This window comes from Pithys albifrons, chromosome 32 (genome assembly GCF_047495875.1).
Source record: "Pithys albifrons albifrons isolate INPA30051 chromosome 32, PitAlb_v1, whole genome shotgun sequence".
Taxonomy (NCBI): domain Eukaryota; kingdom Metazoa; phylum Chordata; class Aves; order Passeriformes; family Thamnophilidae; genus Pithys; species Pithys albifrons.
In genome coordinates, this window is record NC_092489.1 from 240,704 (window position 1) to 261,518 (window position 20,815).

General features: G+C 51.9%; 1 protein-coding gene across 1 annotated transcript in view; it reads right to left on the reverse strand.

Annotated features, from left to right (window-relative positions):
* The window catches only part of LOC139684133 (zinc finger protein 208-like), a 143,654-nt gene that overhangs the window by 105,116 nt on the left and 17,723 nt on the right, over positions 1–20,815 (reverse strand). Inside the window, 1 exon segment of the mRNA XM_071579729.1 lies at positions 10,162–10,777. Coding sequence (XP_071435830.1) covers positions 10,162–10,777 — 616 coding nt within the window.

Consider the following 20,815-nt stretch of genomic DNA (forward strand, 5'->3'; position numbering starts at 1 on the left):
GAGGCCACCACTCCCTCCCCCCATTATGTAACTGGAGACCCCCTGAGCCTGCACAGTGTCTATCGAGGGTCTCCCTTTCTTGGTCGGTCAGGAATTTTCATCATCTTCCTCATCCTTTTCTCTTTGACTCATCCTTGAGTGGCTGTCAACAAGCAGCCAGGCTGCAAAACAGTCCCTGTGTACACAAGATGCTTCTCCTTCAGGGCCGAAATCCCTCATTATCAGTTCTTGTTTTCCATCACTTTGCAAGAGAAGAACAGACTCTCAGAGGCATCAAGGCCAGTCAGAGACCAAAACAGCACCTCATCCTGCCTAAATACAGCGTGGGAATCCTCTTGAACCTGTAACAGAAAATTGGCAATGAGGGTGAGCTTCTGAGAGCACAAAAACTGACACAGAGGTGAAGAGGGTTAAGTCAGTGCAGGGCACAGCTGGACTGACAGACACTGTTCCCCAGGGCATAAAACCCAGGGCTCAGTCAGTGCAGGGCACAGCTGGACTGACAGACACTGTTCCCCAGGGCACACGGACAGGGCTCAGTCAGTGCAGGGCACAGCTGGACTGACAGACACTGTTCCCCAGGGCATAAAACCCAGGGCTCAGTAAGTGCAGGGCACAGCTGGACTGACAGACACTGTTCCCCAGGGAACATAGACAGGGCTCAGTCAGTGGGTGCGGAGCTGCAACAAGAGATGCTGTTCCCAGTGTGTGGGTGGCCACAACTCATATCTGTGTTTTTCCTTTATCTGCTGTGAAGACAGTGCCATACCTTTTTCTTATTGCACAGTGTAGACCCTGTAGGTGTAACCTGATCCCCTCTGCAGTCAGTGCTGTGATAGCACAGTCAGCAAAAACCCCTCAGTCCTTTGTGTGTGTGGTGTCACAGGATGATATCGAGTGAAGTGTCTTATGATGTTTTATTTTTGCTTGAAGTGTTGTGATAATCTGTGTGTTTTGTCTGTGTAGAATAGTTTGTTGTTGTGTTATGTTTGTAGTGTAGAGATGTTCTTTAAAAAGAGCCTCGGGCAGTGGCTCCTCCAGTGGAGCCACCAGGGTGGACACAGGAACTGTGGAGTGCACTGTGGGATAAACTACAAACTTGTACAGGCATTAAGTTTGAACTGTGGGAGGCCAAAGACCCCATGGGAGTGTTGAAATACTGAGGAGAATTTGTGCAAACTCCCCATCCATGATCCAAAGGGCAGCTCAGTCACACCTGATGAATGGGCAGGTGACTGTTGATTACATCAGAAATGAAACAAAAAGCTGAAGCTGAGGCAGAGAGACACATAAAAACTAAACAGGGAACAGACAAAGCCCCCGCACCGGAATGATGTGTGTTTAGAGACGACCCTCACCCCTTCACCCAGTGTACCATCTGGTAGGAATAAACAAGGGATCTGAGTGCTTGTGGACACGGGGGGGAGGTCACTGTAATACACAGCAATCCAGACAAAACACAGAGAAAAACTGCCCTGGGGTGGGGTCTGGTGGATCAACCAGTAACTGAGAAAATTACTAAATTGGAAATGCAAATTGGGCACTGAGACCCTCACAGATATTCTGTTATTGCTTCAAACAGTGAATACATCATATAAATACATATATTATGAGGTATATCCTCAGAAATCAGAGGTACATATCAGGAATTTGGTGCCACGTGGTGGCTCCATGCCAGAGCTGTCACTGTGGGACTTACACAACAAGAAGCAAACATTCCCACAGCTACAGAAATTGTAAAGATGAAACAGTGTAAATTTCTGGGAGGAGATGCAGAAATTCAAGCCACTCTCAATGCTTTTTCCAAGCAGGTGGTGTCTGTCATGGACATTCTCCTGTTCACAGCCCTGTCTGGGCTGTGAAGGACTCGGGTGGCAGCTGGTGGGTGACTGGAGATTCCAGGGCAGTGAACAAACAGACACCCCCCACAAGTGCTGCTGTTTCTGAAGCTGCAACATCAGTGCCCCACCCCAGGCACATCCAGGGACAGGGAACACTGTTATTGATGCAGCCAATGCATTTGTCACAATTCCAGTTTCACCCAGGGCACAGGATCAATTCCCATTTCCGTGGGGTGGGAACCAGGACACCTTCACTCACCTGCCCCAGGGCTACAAGCACAGCCCTGCCTTTTGTCCCCAAGCCACACACTGCACTGGAGCACAACACACTGCACCTGCCCAGGTACAGATCCTTCAGGGCACAGATGGTATCCTGGTACAGGGACCTGATCACCATCAGGTGCAACAACAACTGGATGCCATCCTTGCATTGTTAAGGTGCTGTGGATGGGCAGTGAATCCCACTGAAATACAGGGCCCAGTCCAAGAAGTCAAATATTTGGGCATCACATGGACCCAGAGAATTCATCAAATCCCAGAGAAAGCCTTAGCCAGCATTCAAACCTGTCCCACTCCAGAAGATAAGAAAGGAGTAGAGCACTTTGTAGGTGCTGTTGGGTGCTGGAGGTCACATGTACCTGGTTTAGCAGTGCCACTTAAGCCATTGCACAAAGTTACCCAAAAGAAGGCTCCGTTTGAACAGAGGTCAGAACACCAGAGTTAGTGAGTCAAAGACACACCGAGCCTGACCAAGGGACCCACAACATGCCCAACTATCAAATAGGTGAGTGGGGAAAGCCCTCCAATCAGCTCACAGACACTCAGAAACAAACAGCATGGTTTCCTGAGGGCAGGGCAGGGATTCGCTGTGGCAGACCATGCTGGAAAGCTGCAGCACTCACTGCAGCCCCACACACACAGTTGGTGGCTGAGGGGGAAGGAGGCAGCAGCCACTTGGCTGAATTGGTTGCTGTTTGGCAAGCCATGGACACGACACCACCCAATGCTATTTGTTCCCTGTGCATGGACTCTTGGGCAGCAGCACAGGGGCTGTAAACTGGCTGGGCAAGTGCCCTGCTGTCCTGAGGAATAAGGCTCCCCCTGAGTCAAACCACAATGACAATCCGCAGTTCAAGGCAAGGGAAGTAATTTATTGAGTTTCACATGACAATATACAGAGCTCAGAGGCAGAGACTGAGGCAGGGGCAGGGTTACTGATAACCTCCCCCATGGGGGATGGATCAGGGCTTTGACCTCCTTGCAAAGGGAACAGAGACCCGGCAGGTGAAGGGTGTTGGAGGGTGAGGGCAGACAGAATACACACATGCAAACACAAACAGCCTGTGGTGTTCTGGTGCCTGGGACTGCCAGTGGCAGAAGATCAGCTGTCCTTTGCTTATCTCCAAGGAAATTTCTCTCAGGAAATTTAACTCCACATCTGCCATATCCAAAACTCCCATTCCTACATCTCGGCCTTTCTTGTTTTATACCTGAAAAACTGAAACTTTTAAATTTACAATAATTCATGCATTGCATACAAGACAATAAACAAAAATTCAGAGCATAATACAAAAATGGAAACAGACCCATTAATACCAGACCCATCAATACCAGAATAAATGCTTTTCCAACTAGGGTTTCAAGATAAACAAGTTATCCAAAGGTTACTGAAGTCATTATACCTTATATGTATTGATTTAGAATGATCACTATTTCATTCAGAATTTATTCTTATAAAGCTTTATTTAAGCTAACTTTAAAATCTTCAAATAAATTGTCTTATAAATTAATAACCTTAATCATAGAATTAGCTTTAGTTAATTTTTAGGGTTTCTGCTTGCCTTGACTTTTAACTTTATGTAAGTATTTCTGCAAATGAATAACTTTGTACATCTGTCTGTGGGTCCCTGTGCATAGATGGGGGAGTTGTGGCTCTGTCAGTGGGGTAAGTGCATTCAGGAGTCACATCCATACATGATTCCTGTACTCACACACATCCATCCAGGCCAGCCCCCACTCATGCAATCACTCAAAACAGCCTTAGGAATTTACTTGCTGTGCCTTATAATTATGAAATGAGAAATTGTGCTTGTCTTAACCTCACACTTCTCCTTGTTTCTTGAGTTGCTCCTTTGATAAGAATACAATTTTCTAAAACGTGGACATATCTCTCCTTCATGTTCCGTTTAATGTTCAAAAATTCTTTCACACACATACAAGCAAATACTGCCCCTTTTTTTCTTGTTCTTGCATGGCAAATAAGAGAGGTATCATTGGATATTTGCTGGGTGTGGATCCATAAAAATACAGGGCATGATTATTTGAACACTTAGCAAAAGTTATTACATCTGTAAAACTTCCATTGTGTTGGTTCCTGTCATGGATATCAATAATTTAGAGAAAGGTTAGTAAGGCTACCTTTGAATTTGCTTGCTTGGTTGGATTATCATCACTTGGTCAAACAAAAGCTTAAAACAATTGCTAGTACTTAATGCTAAAGATTAACAAATTCTATAAAAATAGTGTCATTTTTGTACTTGACAACTTAAATATGTGTTTTACCAATTGTGTGGAGGTTCCATTAATGAGCTGCAATAAGAGAACTGTTGATCATTTTAAAATTCTGATTTTATCCATTATTTACATCTCACTCCAATGTAACTTGCAAGTGCTGCAGCTTTGAGGAAAACAGGCCGAGAAGGGAGAGAGTGAGGAGAGAGCTTTGTGTGACCCTTCCCAGCCAAGTCACCTCAGCTGCCACTGCAGGAGTCTCACCACTTCCCAACACCACAACTCCAGTGTTGGCTTCTTCTTGAGCCATTAGAGTGCAGTAAATTATAGAGAAACTCATTGAAACACTGATAGTTAATGCAGGTAGGAGTAAAAGCAACGAACAACACACTCATTCATACCATGAAGGGAATTGTTAACAGGGAAAACACTAATAAGCTTAGGAACAAAGGTATTAAACAGATTTTAAACTTTATAACAGTTATTACTATTTGCAGTAGGTGTTCAAATGATTAGAAAAATCTTTTAAAGCCATAGAGCTTTTGAAAGCCATTTGAAATTTAGACAGCACCTTTTACACAATAGATAATTTGCACATCAATAATTAGACCACCTTAGATGTATAACACCATTTGCAGATACAAAATCATTGGTTTAAGAACAATAATGATACTTTACAAAAGTGCAGACTTGTGTGTTTCTATGCCATAACTTTGCAGAATAAAATGAAACAATGAATATATTTGATAAATAACTGGAATAATAAACCTACAGCACGACACTATCTTAGAGTGTGACTGCTACAAAATATGTTGGAAACTGAGATAGAGAAAGGTGACATGTTTGCAGCTTGTTGAAAGCTTTTATCTTAAAGCCATTATTGTTTGCCTTCTCTTAAGAGTAATAAGGCTTTTATTCAATTTTAGTACTATTTGAAAAAGGCATAGAAGTTTTTTTTGGCATGAAACAGCTTCCACTATTCCTTTTACTAGAAATGATTATGATATTTTGTTACATCGTTATAAAGGTGAAGACATAGTTAACTAATTAGGAGTTAAATCAATATTCATAATAAGGTATTACCAGTTGTTAACCCGACAGCGCTGCTGCTTGATCAGAATCTGTGGCTGTCCCAGTTCGGCATCTCTGGCCGCTCCTGCCAATGGGTTTCTGTGCCTGTCGGCTGTGTCGGGCTGGGCCGGGCCGTTCCTGCAGCTTCTGGCGGTGCTGCGCTGGGTGCTGGGGCTGCGGCGGCAGCGCTGGGGGGGCTGTCCGTGCTGCTGTGGGAGCCATCTCCGCCTCTGCGCTCTGGCGGCTGCTCGGAGCTCTCCTGGCCGGGCCGGGGCTCAGCGGGCAGGGGCAGCGGGGCGCTCTCCCGCCGGGTATCGGATCTGGCACCGGCACCGGCACCAGCACCGGCACCGGCACGGGCTCTGGCACCGTCACGGGCTCTGGCACCCGCACTGGCCCCGGCACGGGCTCTGGCACCGGCACGGGCTCTGGCACCGGCCCCAGGGCTGGCGGCGGCGGCCCCGCCCGCAGCATCCTCCGCTCTGCTCTGCGCCGGGCTCGGCGCTGCCTCTGCCTGGCTCGGCTTCTCTCCGCCCCCATCCCACCCATTGGCATCAGTGCCCCAGGCGGGAAGGGCTGCAGGGGGGTCCGGCAAGAGCAGGGCAGGGGCTGCTGCTCTTTGGGCCTTTCTCTGCCCCGGGCAGGAACGCTGCGTGTGACAGCGGCACGGGGGGTGCAGCTGCTTCTCCTGCTGCATCCTTTGCTGGGCAGCTGCAATCACTGGCAGCAGCACATTCAGAGGGCAGCTGTGCCCACAGCAGGGAGTGTTGGAAAGGAGAGTCATTTAGTTGGAGCTCATGCTGTTCAAGCAGCACCTCATCATCCAGAGCACGTTCCTCTGCTCCACAGACAGCTTAGATCTCCTCTACATAATGTTTCTCCCAGACATCAGGGTGCAATGTTAAAAGACTTCCAGGGATTTATCTTAAAAAAACAAAACAAAAACCAACAAAAAAAAAACACCAAAAAAACGGGGGAGGCTCCAGTTCTTTTAACTAGTTTTGCTCTGGCCAGTCAAACAGGTTTTGGCCACAAACGCTTTCAGGGCACTGGCTTCACAAAGAAATAATTTTTATTTTCATGGGGTACTGGTTTCTTTTAGCTCAGCTCTGTCCCTTCAAGCTATTTCAGGGCTCTGGCTTCACAAGCTGGCTTAGACACTGATCATGTTACTGAATCGTTTTGTTTCAGAGCTGTTTAGACATAATTCAGTCATGTTTTTCCCCTTTGAGATTCTTCCAATTTCCAGAGTCGATCACCTTCTGTCCAGCAGACAGGCACCAATCATGCCTTTTTCCCAAGATGAACTGCTGCCCATCACCAGGACAGGGACTTCATGTCATTCCTGTCTCTCCTGCCCTGTCGGGGTTACCAAGGCAAGTCCCTAAATATGGGGGATCTTTCCCAAGGCTCCGCGTTTGGGCTCCATTTGTCATGATGGATCTGGGTCTCCACAGGAATGAACCACAAGGCCAATGAGAAGCTCAAACAAAGCAAAGCCATTTATTGAAATCTCATGTTACAATATATGGACTCAGGGACTGGTGTTCAAGGCAGGGGCAGGGGAACTGGTGACCTCTGAGACATGGGGGAGGCATGGGGGGATGGCTCAGGGCTTTCAACCTCCTTGCAGATGGAAAAGAGACCCAGCAGTTATGGGGGGTTTGGGAGGGTGAGAACAGACAGAGGACTACAGACATGCAAACACAACCAGTGTGTAGTGTTCTGGTGCCTGGGCCTGCCAGTGGCAGAAGATCAGTTGTCCTTTGCTTCTCTCCAAGGGTTGCTGTTCAGGAAACTTAACTTCACATCTGCCAGCCTCAAAACTCCCTTTCCTACAATCGGTCCCTTGTGGAGTCACCAGGAGCAGCTGCATCTGCCTCCTCCTGTGCAGCCTCTGTCTCTCTGCCCTGCTGGGTACACTCAGGAGCAGCCGCAGCTGCCTCTTCTAAATGGATGTGTGTCTGTCTGCCTTTGCTGCTGGACACACAGAGGCCCAATTGGGCTCCTCTTGTGGCACCAGGGGCGGCCACTGCCCCTCCGTGCTGCTGACCAGTGCTGGGCAGGGCTGGTGATTCTCTGACTCTCACAAAGTCCCCTCGTTCCTGCAGTGTCACAATGTCCCCTGGGTTCCAGCAGGCCCTGCAGTGTCACAATGTCCCTTGGGTTCCAGGAGGCCCTGCAGTGTCACAGTGGCCCCTGGGCACCCTCAGGCCCCAAATCACACAGCCCTGGCAGTTCCCTCACCTGAAATATTGGGACACTTTGGAGCACCACAACAGAAGGAAGAGATTGAGCCACTGGAGAGTGTCCAAAGGAGGACACCAAGATGGGCAAGGGCCTGCAGGGGCAGCACGTGAGGAGCAGCTGGGGGTACTTGGTGTGTTCAGCAGCACACTGAGGGGACATCTCATTGCAGGTACAACTTTCTTGGCATGGGCATAGAAGGGGCAGGCATTGATCTCTGCTCTGGGGGGACCAGAGACAGCACCCAGGGAATGGCTGCAGTTGTGCCAGGGCAGGCTTAGGTTGGATCTTATAAAGAGGTTGGTCCCCCAGGGAGTGATGGGCACAGACCAGCCCCCCAGGGCAGTGGGCACAGCCTCAAGGCTGACAGAGATCCAGGAGGGTTTGGATGATGCTCTGGGGCACAGGGTGTGACTCTTGGGGATGGGCCTGTGCAGGGCTGAGGGTTGGACTCCATGATCCTTGGGGGTCCCTTCCCACTCAGCACATTCTGGGGTTCTGTGACACCAGCTGGGCTGGTCCCAGTGCATGAAGAAGCCCTGTCACCCCAGAAATACTCTGGGCGGCCACTTTGTGAGCTGTGTGGGGAGGGGTCCCAGCACCACCCCAGCCCCACCCCAGCAGCCTTGCAGGAAGGGGGGACACCCTCCTGCAGGTGGGATGTCCACCAAAACTGGATTCCCCACAAGTCACTTGTAACACTTCAGAATTGGGGATTATAATCCCCCTCAGCCACCAGTGGTGCCAGAGGGGTAACTGCAACCTCCACAATAAGGGGGGGGGGGGGGGGGGACTCCCAAGAGCCCCTAAAAATGGTTTAAAACAGCAGAAAGAACTCCCAAATGGGGCTATCTCAGCATCCACCAAAATGTGAGGGGTTCATTCCAGCCACTGAAAATTAGGAGAGGGACCCCCAAAAGATGGTTATAGCCTCCAAAATTCATGCAAAGCAACAGGATCCCCTCAAAAAGAGATCCCTGTGTCCCTCCCTGTGGGGCCCCACTCCAAGTTCTGATGTCACATGTCCCCTACACTCCCTCACAATACCCCCCTCAGGACAGGAGGGCACCCCAGAAGCTCCCTCAGTTTTCCCACACACCCCATCTCTTGTCTCCCAATCCCCAACCCATCCCCCTCCAAGTCCCATCCCAACCCTCCCAATTTGCATCCAAGCCCTCCCAATTTTATCCCATCCTCCCTGGGTTTGTAGCACCCCTTCTCCTGCTGCTGACTCCCCTTAAGTGGGTTCAAGTTGCATTAAACCATTTTGGGATGGGATTGAGTCATTTCAAGTTGGCATGGAGCCATTTTGGGGTGGGATTGAGGTGTTATGAGCTGACAGATCAATCCCTCTCAGATATTGGACTGAAAAATGATGGAGAAATGTCAGCTGGTCTGGACACCTCCAATTTTGGGGAAAACTCTCCCAAATCACCACAGAACCCTGAAATCTTCCTGAATATCTCTTTGAATCCCAAATTCCTGCCCCAATTCCCAGGAGAATGGTGGAAATTTAGATGTCTTTTTTCAATTTCTTTATTTTAATCCCAATTTCAGGTGATATTAAGGGATGAAAATGAAACATATAAAATAAAAAAGGACCAAAAAATGAATCTTGTGATTGTACATGGGGTTGGGTTGGGTGGCCCACAGAGAGGCAGAGCCACAGAGAATTGGAATTATGGAATTTTTGAGTTTAGAAAAGTTCTAAAACACCACTCAGGATTCCTTGAGGCCACAAGATAAACTAAGGGTATGGAGCAGGGGAGATGTTTAGGGTCAAAAGTCAGCAAATGCCCCTTCCCAATGAATTTCCCACTTCAGTCTGTGTCCCCATATGTGATGGCTTTGATGTGTCAAAATGCCAAGTAATCATTTCAGAGGCAAAGTCTCCTCTTCTGTCCCCCAAAAAGCAAAACACAGGACATACTTCAGCAGAACAAGGTATATTGAACAGAAAATAAAATAGAAACCAAATCAAATACAAACTACAGACTAAGAATAAAAGGTAGCAAGAACAAACTGGAAGTAAATTTCAACTTCCCCAGTATCTTGGTCTCCCCCCAGGAGCTCTGCAATGCCAACAAACTCCTTGCTCATCCGGCAAGAAGAAGAAGGAAAATCCCTCCTCCCTCTCTTCTTCTATCTGAGATGATGTCAGGATATGGGATGCAACAGAGTTGGCCAGTAGGAGTCAGCTGATTGTCCAAGGCTTTGCTCTAAAAACTACAGCCTAAATCTCGGCCTAACTAAACCCATGACACCATGGATGTTCCTCCTCCTGGGTTAATTCAAGTGCCCACGGAGAACCAGGAGGATGTGGAGACCACCAGCCAGGGGTCTTCCTAATGTGGGTCACAAGGAATGTGGGTGATAGAGATGGAGCAGCAGATGAAGCTTTTCCCACAGTCGGGGCACTTGTGGGGCTTCCCTCACTGGTGGGTCCGTTGGTGTTTGGTCAAGGCAGAGGTCCGGGTGAAGCTCTTCCCACACTCGTCGCACTCTCATAAGGCCTCTCCCCAGTGCGGATACGCCGGTGGGTGATGAGGGTGGAGTTATGTTTGAATCTCTTCCTGCAGTCGGTGCAGCAGAAGGGCCTCTCGTCCGTGTGTGTGCGCTGATGCTCGAGGAGAATTGAGCTGGTCTTAAACCTCTTCTCACACTCGGAACACTCAAACGGCCTTTCCCCAGTGTGGGTCATCTGGTGGTTGATGAGCTCAGAGTTACGAATGAAGCTCTTCCCACAGTCCCCACATATGTGAGGCCTCTCCCCGGTGTGGAGACACCGGTGCCTGATGAGGTTCGAGCTCTGGCTGAATCTCTTCCCGCAGTCGGTGCAGCAGAAGGGCCTCTCCCCTGTGTGTGTGCGCTGATGTACGAGGAGATTGGAGCTGGTCCGACACCTCTTCCCACACTTGGAACACTCGTAGGGACGTTCCCCAGTGTGGATCATCTGGTGGCTGATCAGGTGGGAGCTAAGACTGAAGCCCTTCCCACATTCCCTACAGGTGTAGGGCCATTCCCCGGTGTGGATGTGCTGGTGGCGAATCAGGTTGGAGCTCTTGCTGAATCCCTTCCCACATTCCAAGCACTTTTAGCGCTTCTCCCTGCTCTGAAGCTGCTGCTGCACTCCGAGGTCAGAGCTCTGCTTGAAGCTCTGGCCATCTTTCCCACCCTGGGTGGCTCTATCCTGATCCGAGGACCCAAAACTCGGTTGAGACCTTCTCCTCCTGAGGGATCTCCGTGGCTTTTTCTCCTCGGTGACTTCCTGCTCTGTGGAGCTGTTCAAAGTGGCCTCTGCCACCAGGTTCTGCTAGGGGGATTTGTCCTCCGTGCTCCCCGTGCTCAGCTCAGGGCCTGGGGCAGGAAGGAACAAGGACACTCAGGGCATTTGCCTCCGGCCCACAGGGAAGGGCAAGGACATCCCCCCAAACCCGGCCCCGGCAGGACGGCGTCGGCAGCGGGGTTGTCCTGCAGCCGGGGCCATGCTGGGCTGGAAGATGCAGCACAAGAGAGGGGCAAAGGGGCACTGACTTCCTCCTCACCTGCCTGGGGGCCCCGGGGCATCTTCCCCTTCCTCGCCGCCTCCTCCGCCATTCCAACACACCTTCAGAAGGATAAATCCTGGTTTTTGGGGAAAACAAGCTGTGAGTGCCTTGGGTTGGGTTGCTCAAACCCCTCTCTAAAAGTCACTGGGCATCTTGTGTCCATAAAAACCTCCAAAACACCAAGATTTAGCTCAAGAAAACCCTCCCAGGACCTTCTTGTCTCTCACCTCTCCCTTTTGGCATTCTGTGTGTCCCCCCTGTCTGGGCTCCTGGGGGTCTCCTGTGTATTGGGGGTCCTCCCTCTCCAGGGTCCCTGCCCTCCCCAGGCTACCAGGCCCCCACAACCCCCTGCCCGGCCATTCCTGGCTTACCAGCCCTCACACCCCCCTTTCTTTGACTCCAGGACCACCCTGCCCTCCTTTTCCCTCTCATCCTGCCTTTCCCAGACATCACAATCCCTTTGCCTTTCCTCTGCCATCTCCTCAACTCCCCTTATTCTGGCCACAGGGACCACCTCCACCCCCCAACCACCTCTCCCCACTCCTAGTCCTACCCTTCCTTACCTTGGGCCCATCCTGATCATCCATTCCAAGGCACTGGGATGTCCCTGCCCCACTTATCCTACACCAACACTCCCCTGCAGTCCTTTTCCAGGCCATCCCACCTCTTCCAGTCCCCACACGCACCTTTGCCTTGACTCTGGGACCCCCAGTGCCCCCACTCCTGCATTTCCCAGACCACAGATCCTTTTTGGAACACTGAGGGACACCTTGAACCCCTCTATTCTGGCCACTCTGGGTTTTCCTACATCATGACCCGCCTTTCCTTAACATCGAGGACCCCTGTACCCTGCTTTCCTGGGCACAGGGGACCCCTGGGCTTTCCATCCAACTTCTCCAAGCAATTACACCCCTTTCATTGGCCATGGGAGTCCCAGAAAACCCCCTGCCCCAGCTCTGTGTCCCCCATGCACCCTCAACATTCAGCCCTAAACACCAAGATTCAACCCCCAAATAGGGACACCAGAGGGGATTTCGGGCCCCCGCAGTCCCTCCTCCCCTGACTCTCTGCTTGGGGTGCTGGTTCCCAAGGGCCCCACTTCTCTAGGATGCCAGGGGTCCTGAGGGTGCCCCCTCTCTGGCCTGTCCATTTTGGGATCCAGGGGGGGTCCCTGAGCACCCTGAGCAGAGAGTCAGGGCAGAAAAGACCCCTGGGACACTCGGCATTCTTTGCAGGGATCATGGAGAGGGGGGAATCAAAGAAACTCAGTGGGTTCAGATCACAGAGTGGGGGACCTCTTAAATTCCCGGGATCTCCAGAAGCCTGGAAAAGGCAGAACCCCAGAGAGGGGACCCCAAAACACAAGGCACCCCCAACAGCCTGGACAGGGAGGATCCCCAGAACCCAAAGCACAGAGAACACAGGGAGCAAATTTCTGGGAGGGTTTTTTTGGAAGTAAATCTTGGTGCCTTGAATTTCTTTTTCCTTAATCTGCATATTTTGGGGTTTTTTTTTTGCCCAATCTTGATGGTTTGGGGTTTTAGGGGATCTGTGCCAGGCGCCTTCATTTGGAGGCACGTGAAGATCCCAGGATTTTCCAGCATCCAGGGATGCCCCCCAAGCAAAGCCCCCTCTGGGGGTGACTCCCTTTATTCCCCACACTGTGGTTGCCCCTCACTCGCTCACACCATTCCTTTTTTCCAAGAGCATCATCTCCAATTTCCTCCTTTCAGCTTCCAGGAAAAGTCCCATCAAATTAATCCGATTTTCCTGCTTTTTCAGTCTGTCCACGTGTCTCCCGAAGCTTCAGTTCTCTCTGTTTCAACTGTCCCTTCAAGGAGTTTTGGGGGGTCAGGGACGAGGGTTTATGGGAAAGGGTTGGGAGTATCTGGGCTGGTTTGGAAGCAGTTGGAGGGTTCTGAGTTGTCTGGAAGGTGTGGAAGGCATTTAGGGGGATCCTGGGGTAGTTTTCATCATCTGGAATGGGAATTTAGGGAGGTCCTGAACTGGTTTGAGAATATCTGGGAGAGGCTTGGGGGGTTCTGGTGTTGTTTGGGGGTCCTGGGGACATTTGGAGTCGTCTGGGAGGGGGTTTGGAGGGAGGGCGATGGAATTTGGGAAGGTGTTTGTGGGGGATTGGTTGGTCTTGGGGTGGTTTGCAGGGTCTGGATGAAAATTGGAGGGACTCGAGAGGTTCTCTTGGGTGTTTTAGGGGTCTCTGAGAAGTTCTGTGCAGTGTTTAGGGGGGTCTGGAGAGTTTTGGGGGACTCTGGGGGAGTCTTGGGGGCTTTGGGGGGGGGGACTCTGGGGCATTTTGAGGGGCTCTGGCAGGTCCAGGAGGTGATTTGGGTAACCCTGCGGTTTTAAGTCTGGGGTTTAAGGATCTCAGGATGGTTTTTGGGTTTTTTTTGGGGGGTGGGGGAGGAGGATGTGGGATGGACCTGACGGACCCGATGGCAGTCCCGGGATGGGGGAGGGGCTTACCCGGCTTCTCCACCTTCACTCTCACGGCCAACACGGCTCCGGTGTGTCCCAGGGAGGGGTAGGGGGTGAGTGGGTAATGTGGGACCCCCAAAACCCGCCCTGAGTCCCGAAAAGCCCCCCAAACTTGCCGATCTCCCCTCACCTCTCCCCGCAGCCATCCCGAGTCCCGCCCTCTGTCTCCACCACCTCCAATCTGGTGTTCCTAAATACCTCCAAAACACAAAAATTCAGCCCAAACCAACCCTCCCAGCAGTTCCTCTTCTCTGAATTCTCCACGGTGGGCTTATTGGGGTCCCCCTGTCTGCACTGCTGGGGGTCCCACTTGTATTGGGGATCCCGTCCCACCCTCTCCGGGCTGCCGGGGATCCCGGGAATCCCACGGCTCTTTCCTCTCTCGGCTCTCACCTCCTCCAGGCTCTTGGGGGGTCCCACCTCCCCCCTGTATTGCTGCTCCCCCCTCCTCTCCACACTGCCGGGGTTTCTCCCTCTCCGGGGCCCCGTTTAAGGGGCGCGGGGCTCCCTCTGTGCTCCCGCCCCCCAATTCCACCATTCCGGGGCTTCCCCAGCTCCGCTATCGCCCCTCTTCGCTCTCCCCACTCCGCGGGTCCCTCCCGGACCACCCGAGGGGCCCCAAAACCGCTCTCGCCCCCCCCCGCCCCACACCGACCTTCCGACCGAGCGCCGACCACGCGCTGCTTTGTCCTCTCCGTGTCCCCTGTCCCGCTTCCTCCCCCTGCTCTGTCCCTCCTCTCCTGCCGCATCTCCGCCCCCACAGTCCCGCCCCCTCCAGCCCTTCTCCTCCCCTCAGGCCCAGCGGCCCCCGCTCGGCCCCCCCTTGACCCCAGCCCCGCCGCTCCCCGCGGGAGGAGCAGAAATGGAGCTGGGGCAGCTCGGGATGGGGCAGCGCTGTGCTCTCGGCCGCTCCCGCCCACACTCGGCCCCCGCCGCAGCCCCCACGGCCGGGACAGGGCGGGAGGGCCCGGCCTGGGCGCCCCCACCTCTCCCTGCCCCAAATTGCCGTTCCAGGGGGCGCTGGGGGTGAGGGAGGGCGCGCGTGGGCTCGGGGTGGGGAGCGCGGGGCGCTTCGGGTCTGCCTGGCAACTGTGGAGTCATCAGCGCTGTGCGCTCTGATTGGCTGGAAAATGATTCGGGGCCTTCTCTGGCTGATGCCCCCCAGGCACCCCCATGATCGGGACTGGGGAGAATTGGGACACTTTTCTGGGAGCACTGGGAGCAGCCGGCTGGGGGCAGAGGGACAGCAGGGGAGGGGGTGACACGCGACTCCCGGTGACCCCCTTCCCTTGTGGCACAGGGAGAAGCCCCAGCCCTGGAGGACAAACCCCGACACGGAGCCCCGACCCTCGGCAAAGTGTTGGGGGGTGTCCGGCGGCAGCTCCGGGCAGGGCCGGGGGGAAGGAGCCCCTAAAACCTCCCACAGCCTGTCCGGGACCTCCCCCAAATCTCCTCCCAGTCACACCAGCCCACTCAGGATCACCTGGAACCTCCTTCCAGTCCCTACCCAGACCTTCCAGGGCCCCCCCAAGCCCCTCTCAGCCCCACTAGGAACCACCAAATCCCTTCCCAGCCCCCTCAAGACCGCATAAACTTTCTCCCAATTGCCCCCAGCTCACCCAGGAGACCCCAAGCGCCCTCAATGTCCTTGTCAACCGCCTCAGACTCCACAGATCTCCTCCCACAGTTGGCCTTTGTTTCTTTCCTATCCCAACTCAGCCCCCACAAGCCACTTCCCAGTTATTCCTAGTGCTGCAAATTATACAACTTTCCTACATTTTTAATTAGTGGCAATCGTTGACTATGTTATTTCTCACAGACAATCATCAGTTTGGTCTTTAAAGCCCCAAAGCTTTGAGTTTCCCTGGACTGGCTCTGATGGGCTGCAGGAAAGAGAAGCCTGAGGGAGCTGAAGATTGGTCATCTGGGACCTTAAATTTATGGTCCCTCAAAGACATGTTGGAGCAACCAGAAGATTTAGAGGAGACGAACAAAGACATTTCAGCTGAGAGTTGGAGACTTTGCCTGAGGCAGAATGATAAAAGCACCAAAGAATGTTGACCAAAACAGCCAATAAAGAATAGAATACCAATTAATGAAGAGAATTGTATATCTCAGAAGAAAAGAATGGTAATTTCTTTGTTTGAAAAAAAGTATAAATATGTGAGAACTCTTGGAAGGGCTTGTATGGAGCTGGAGAGATTCTCTCCCTGTCTCTGCCCAGAATAAAGGAGTGTCTGAGTCACAGACACTCCAAAGGGGGGAATGGAGGGTCTCATTCCTTCCTGATGACTTTTGGTGACAATTATTGATGACCCAGGTGGGACAAAGCTGCAGATCCTCCACGGGTTCCAGCACCCTGAGGACTCCAGTGACACCCAAAATATTATTTGAGGAGATCCTCTCAGTCCCAGGATGTGGCCACTTGAAAGCAAGATCCCTGGAATTCTGTTAAGTCATTTCTCAGTGTGTAAAATCTATCTGAACCATCATAGAAATGGAGCTTGAGAATAGAATGTAATGGGGTGTGGTAGTTTTAGCTTTAGTTTTAGCCAGGCCTCAATTCATCAGGCCCAGAGGATGTGAAACAAATTAGAAGGGACAAGCATCACCTGACTTGAGCAACCAAAGAGGTATTTCATATCATCTGACACCATCAAGAAGCATCAAGAAGTATAAAAGAGAGGGAGGTGGAGCTTCTGTCTCTTTTGCTCTTCCCCTTGGGCCTGTGCTCTGCCTCTGGCAAGACAGGGCCTTGCCACCATCCCTGCTCTGTTCTCATGGAATCACAGATTCAGTTGGGTTGGAAGAGACCTCCCAGATCATCAAGTCCAACCCTTAATCCAACCCCACTTTGATTATCAGATCATGGCACTCAGTGCCACGTCCAGTCTCACCTTAAATACCTCCAGGGTTGGAGAATCCACCCCCTCCCTGGGCAGGACATTCCAATACGTGAGCACTCTCTCTGTGAAGAACTTCTTCCTGATATTCAACCTAAAACCTGCCCTGGCAGAGCTTAAGCCCGTGTCCTCTTGTCCTATTGCTGAGTGCCTGGGAAAAGAGACCAGACCCCACCTGTCTACAATCTCCTTTCAGGTAGTTGCAGAGAGTGATGGAAATACCTCTGAGCCTCCTCTTCTCCAGGCTAAAGAACCCCAGCTCCCTCAGGCTCTCCCCATAGGACCTCTGCTCCAGTCCCTTCTCCAGCCTCACTGCTCTTCTCTGGCCTTCCCCCAGCCCCTCAATCTGTTTTCTGAATTGAGGGGCCCAGAACTGAACACAACACTCAAGGTGTGGCCTCCCCAAGGCAGAGTACAGGGGAAGGGTCACTGCCCTGGGCCTGCTGGCCACGCTAGTTTGGATCCAGGCCAGGATCCCATTGGCCTTCTTGGCCACCTGGGCACACTGTTGGCTCCTGTTGAGCTTCCTGTCCCTCAGTCCCCCCAGGTCCCTCTGCCTGGCTGCTCTCCAGCCACTCTGTGCCCAGCCTGGAGCGCTGCAGGGTTTGGGGTGGCCAAAGGGCAGGACCTGCACTTGGCCTTGTTGAACTTCATCCCATTGGAATCAGCCCATCTCTCAAGTCCATCCAGGTCCCTCTGCAGAGCCCTCCTGCCTTCCAGCAGCTCGACACTCCCTCCCAACTTGGTGTCATCAGCAAATTTACTGATGATGGACTCAATCCCCTCATCTAAAGTATCAATAAAGATGTTAAACAGGACTGGGCCCTACACAGACCCCTGGGGAACACCATTGGTGACCGGCCGACAGCTGGACACAGCCCCGTTCACCAGCACTCTCTGGGCCCGGCCCTCCAGCCAGCTCCTGACCCAGCAGAGGGTACACCTGTCCAAGCCATGGGCTACCAGCTTTTCCAGGAGTATATTGTGGGAGACAGTGTCAAAGGCCTTGCTGAAGTCCAGACAGACACATCCACAGCCTTCCCCTCGTCCACCACATGGGTCACCTGATCATAAAAAGAGATCAGGTTGGTCAGACAGGACCTGCCCCTCCTAAACCCATGCTGGCTGGGTCTGAGCCCTTGCCCATCCTTTAGGTGCTGTGTGATTGCACTCAGGATGATCTGCTCCATAACCCTGACAGGCACCGAGGTCAGGCTGACAGGCCTGGCGTTGCCAGGGTCAGCCTTGCAGCATTTTTTGTGGATTGGGGTGACAATGTCCAACTTCCAGTCCTCTGGGACCTCCCCAGAGAGTCAGGACTGTTGGGAGATGATGGAGAGTGGCTTGCCAAGCTCATCCAGCAGCTCCCTCATCACCCCAGCATGGATCCCATCTGGACCCAAAGACTTGTGAGGATTCAGGTGCCTCAGTAAGTCACTATTTCCTCCTGGAACACAGCGGGACTAGTCAGCTCCCTGTCTCTTTTCTACCAGCTCAGGAGGCCAGTTGTCCTCAGGGCCACCTGTCTTACTGGTGAAAACTGAGGCAAAGTAGGTGTTAAGTACCTAAGCCTTCCCCTTATCTCTGGTAACAATGTTCTCCCCCAAGTCCAACAAAGAAAGGAGGTTTTCCTTGTCCCTCCTTTTCCTATTAACATATTTATAGAAGCACTTTTTGTCATCCCTAACAGAAGTAGCCAAACTGACTTCAAATTGCACTTTTGTCTCTCATTTTCTTCCTACAGGACCTAACTATGTTCCTAAACCCTTCCTAAATAGCCAGCCCTTTTTTTACACACTCAGTCAGCTCTCTTTTTATCGCTGATTTCCTTCAGAATCTCCCTGTACAACCAAGCTGGATGTCTTCCCCATTGGCTTCCATTTTGGCACACTGGGACAGGCTGTTCCTGTGCACTCAAGACTTCCTTCTTGAAGCACATCCGTCCCTCCTGTACCCCCTTGTTTTTGAGGGTTGTTTCCCAGGGTATGCTCTGGACTGGTCTTCTGACCAGGCTGAAATCTGCCCTCTGGATGTCCAGCAAAGAGGTTTTATTGATGGCCCTCTTCATAACCCTGAGGACTGAAAACTCTGTTACTTCATGGTCACTGTACCCAGACAGCCTCTGACCACTACATCTCCCACCAGCCCCTCTCTATAAACAGCAGGTCTAGCGAGGCCCCACCCCTGGTAGGCTCATTTACCAGCTGAAGCAGGAAATTATCCTCTATACACTCCAGGAATCTCCCAGACTGCCTCTTCTCTGCTGTGTTGAGCTCCCAGCAGATATCTGGCAGGTTCAAGTCACCCACAAGAACAAGGCCTGGAGATTTTGAGACATCTGTCAGCAGCTTGTAGAATAATTCATCCCCTTCATCATCCTGGTTGAGTGACCTGTAACAGACACCCACAAGGATGTCAGCCCTGTTGGCCTTCCCCCTCATTCTGGCCCACAGACACTCAACCTGGTCACTGCTGACCTCAAGTTCAACAGAGTCAAGAGACTCTCTAACATATAAAGCCACCCCTCCACTGGGTTATACTGGGAGTGGAACCACAGTAGGGGTAAAAACGAGCAATTGAAAGCATGTGGGGGGAACTGGGTTAATATTGGGAGCACTGGAGTCATACTGGGATCATAATGAGACTATCTGGGAGTGACTTGGATCATATCGGCAATGACTGGAAAATATCTGGGAGCACACTTGGAGCTAATGCCATGAGACTGGGCTGATACTGGAAGCAAGTGGGACCATGTTGAAGGCAACTGGGATAACACTAGGGAGAACTGGGCCCAAGCTGGAGGACACGAGGGGCAGCAGGAGGCCTTGTGGGACCACCTTCTACTGCCTGGGGTGGCTCTGGGGGGCCCTTGGCTCCTCGTGGCTCTTCCTGCAGCCACAGAACTTGGAGGGACCCTCCTCTGGGTGGGTCCTCCACGTGACCCAGGAGCTTTGGGCTCCTTCTGGCAGAGACTGGGGGCAACTGGGATCATCCTGACACCATACTGGCAGAGACTGAAGTCACTGGAACCATACTGGGGGTGACTGGGACCACAGTGGGAGTTACTGGGACTATGCTAGCAGAAAACTGAAACTGCATATGGGGCAACTGGGAGGAAGTCAAATGATTGGGTCTATACTGGGCACTACTGGGCATCACTGAGACCATGTTGGGACAGACCAGGGGCATACTGGGCCAACTTGGATTCTGTTCTGGGCAGCTGAGATATAGTGGGAAGAGCTGGGCTCATAGTGGGAGTGACTGGGCTCATAGTGGGAGTGACTGGGCTCTGGGAAGCACAGGATGGGCAGCATGGGGAGGGAAATCCCCCCATCCACTGCCCTGAATTCCCAAAATCCTTCTTTCCAGTCCCTGCTCTGACCCTGATCAGCAGATCTGCTCTGCAATCCCTTTCCCTGGGGACACTTCCCCACCCTCTCCCCACTTTTCTACCTTTGGAAATCAGCACTTTGGAGCCCCATTCCATTGTTTTCTCCTTCTCCTCCCTACTATTATCATTATCCCCCTGCACCTCCTTTTCCTGGGCTCTGGGACACCCCTGCGTGGCTATTCCCTGTTCTCCAACCTTGGACACCCCTTTCTCTGACTCCAGGATACTCCTGCCCCCCTTTTCCTGCCCATCTTGCCTCTCCCAGCCCCTGGATCCCCCTTTTCTTTGACACCAGGGACCCTCAGGCCCCCATTCCCAGCCGTCCCACATAACCTCACCCCCACATTCTCCTACTTTTAATCCAAGGACCCCCTGACCCCCCTTTCCCACCCATCTGTTACACACCAATAACTGAGAAATGTAATAAATATTATTCCCCCATTATTCCCCTGTCATAAACATCCTATCCAAGAATTTTCTGTCAGCAGTTCTACACAAAGACAGAATTCTCTTACAAACAAACACCCTGCCAAAGCCTTTCCCCAAGCTTCCTGCAAGTCATGGCAGCAAATTCAGCCAAACTTCTTGCCTGCTGAGAACTCACACCAGCATCCTCTTGTTGTAATGACTTAGCTAAAACTATATCCTGCTTTTAAGAAATTTGCAAGCTACCTGTAAAAAACAGTGTCTAAGGTTTCTTGGGCTCTATAAAAACTCCCAAAGAACACCTTGGAATTTCGGTGCGTAGGGTGCGTGGAGAATGGAGAGAGAGAACCACAGCCAAGAACCTCTCCCACCTCCTCCCTG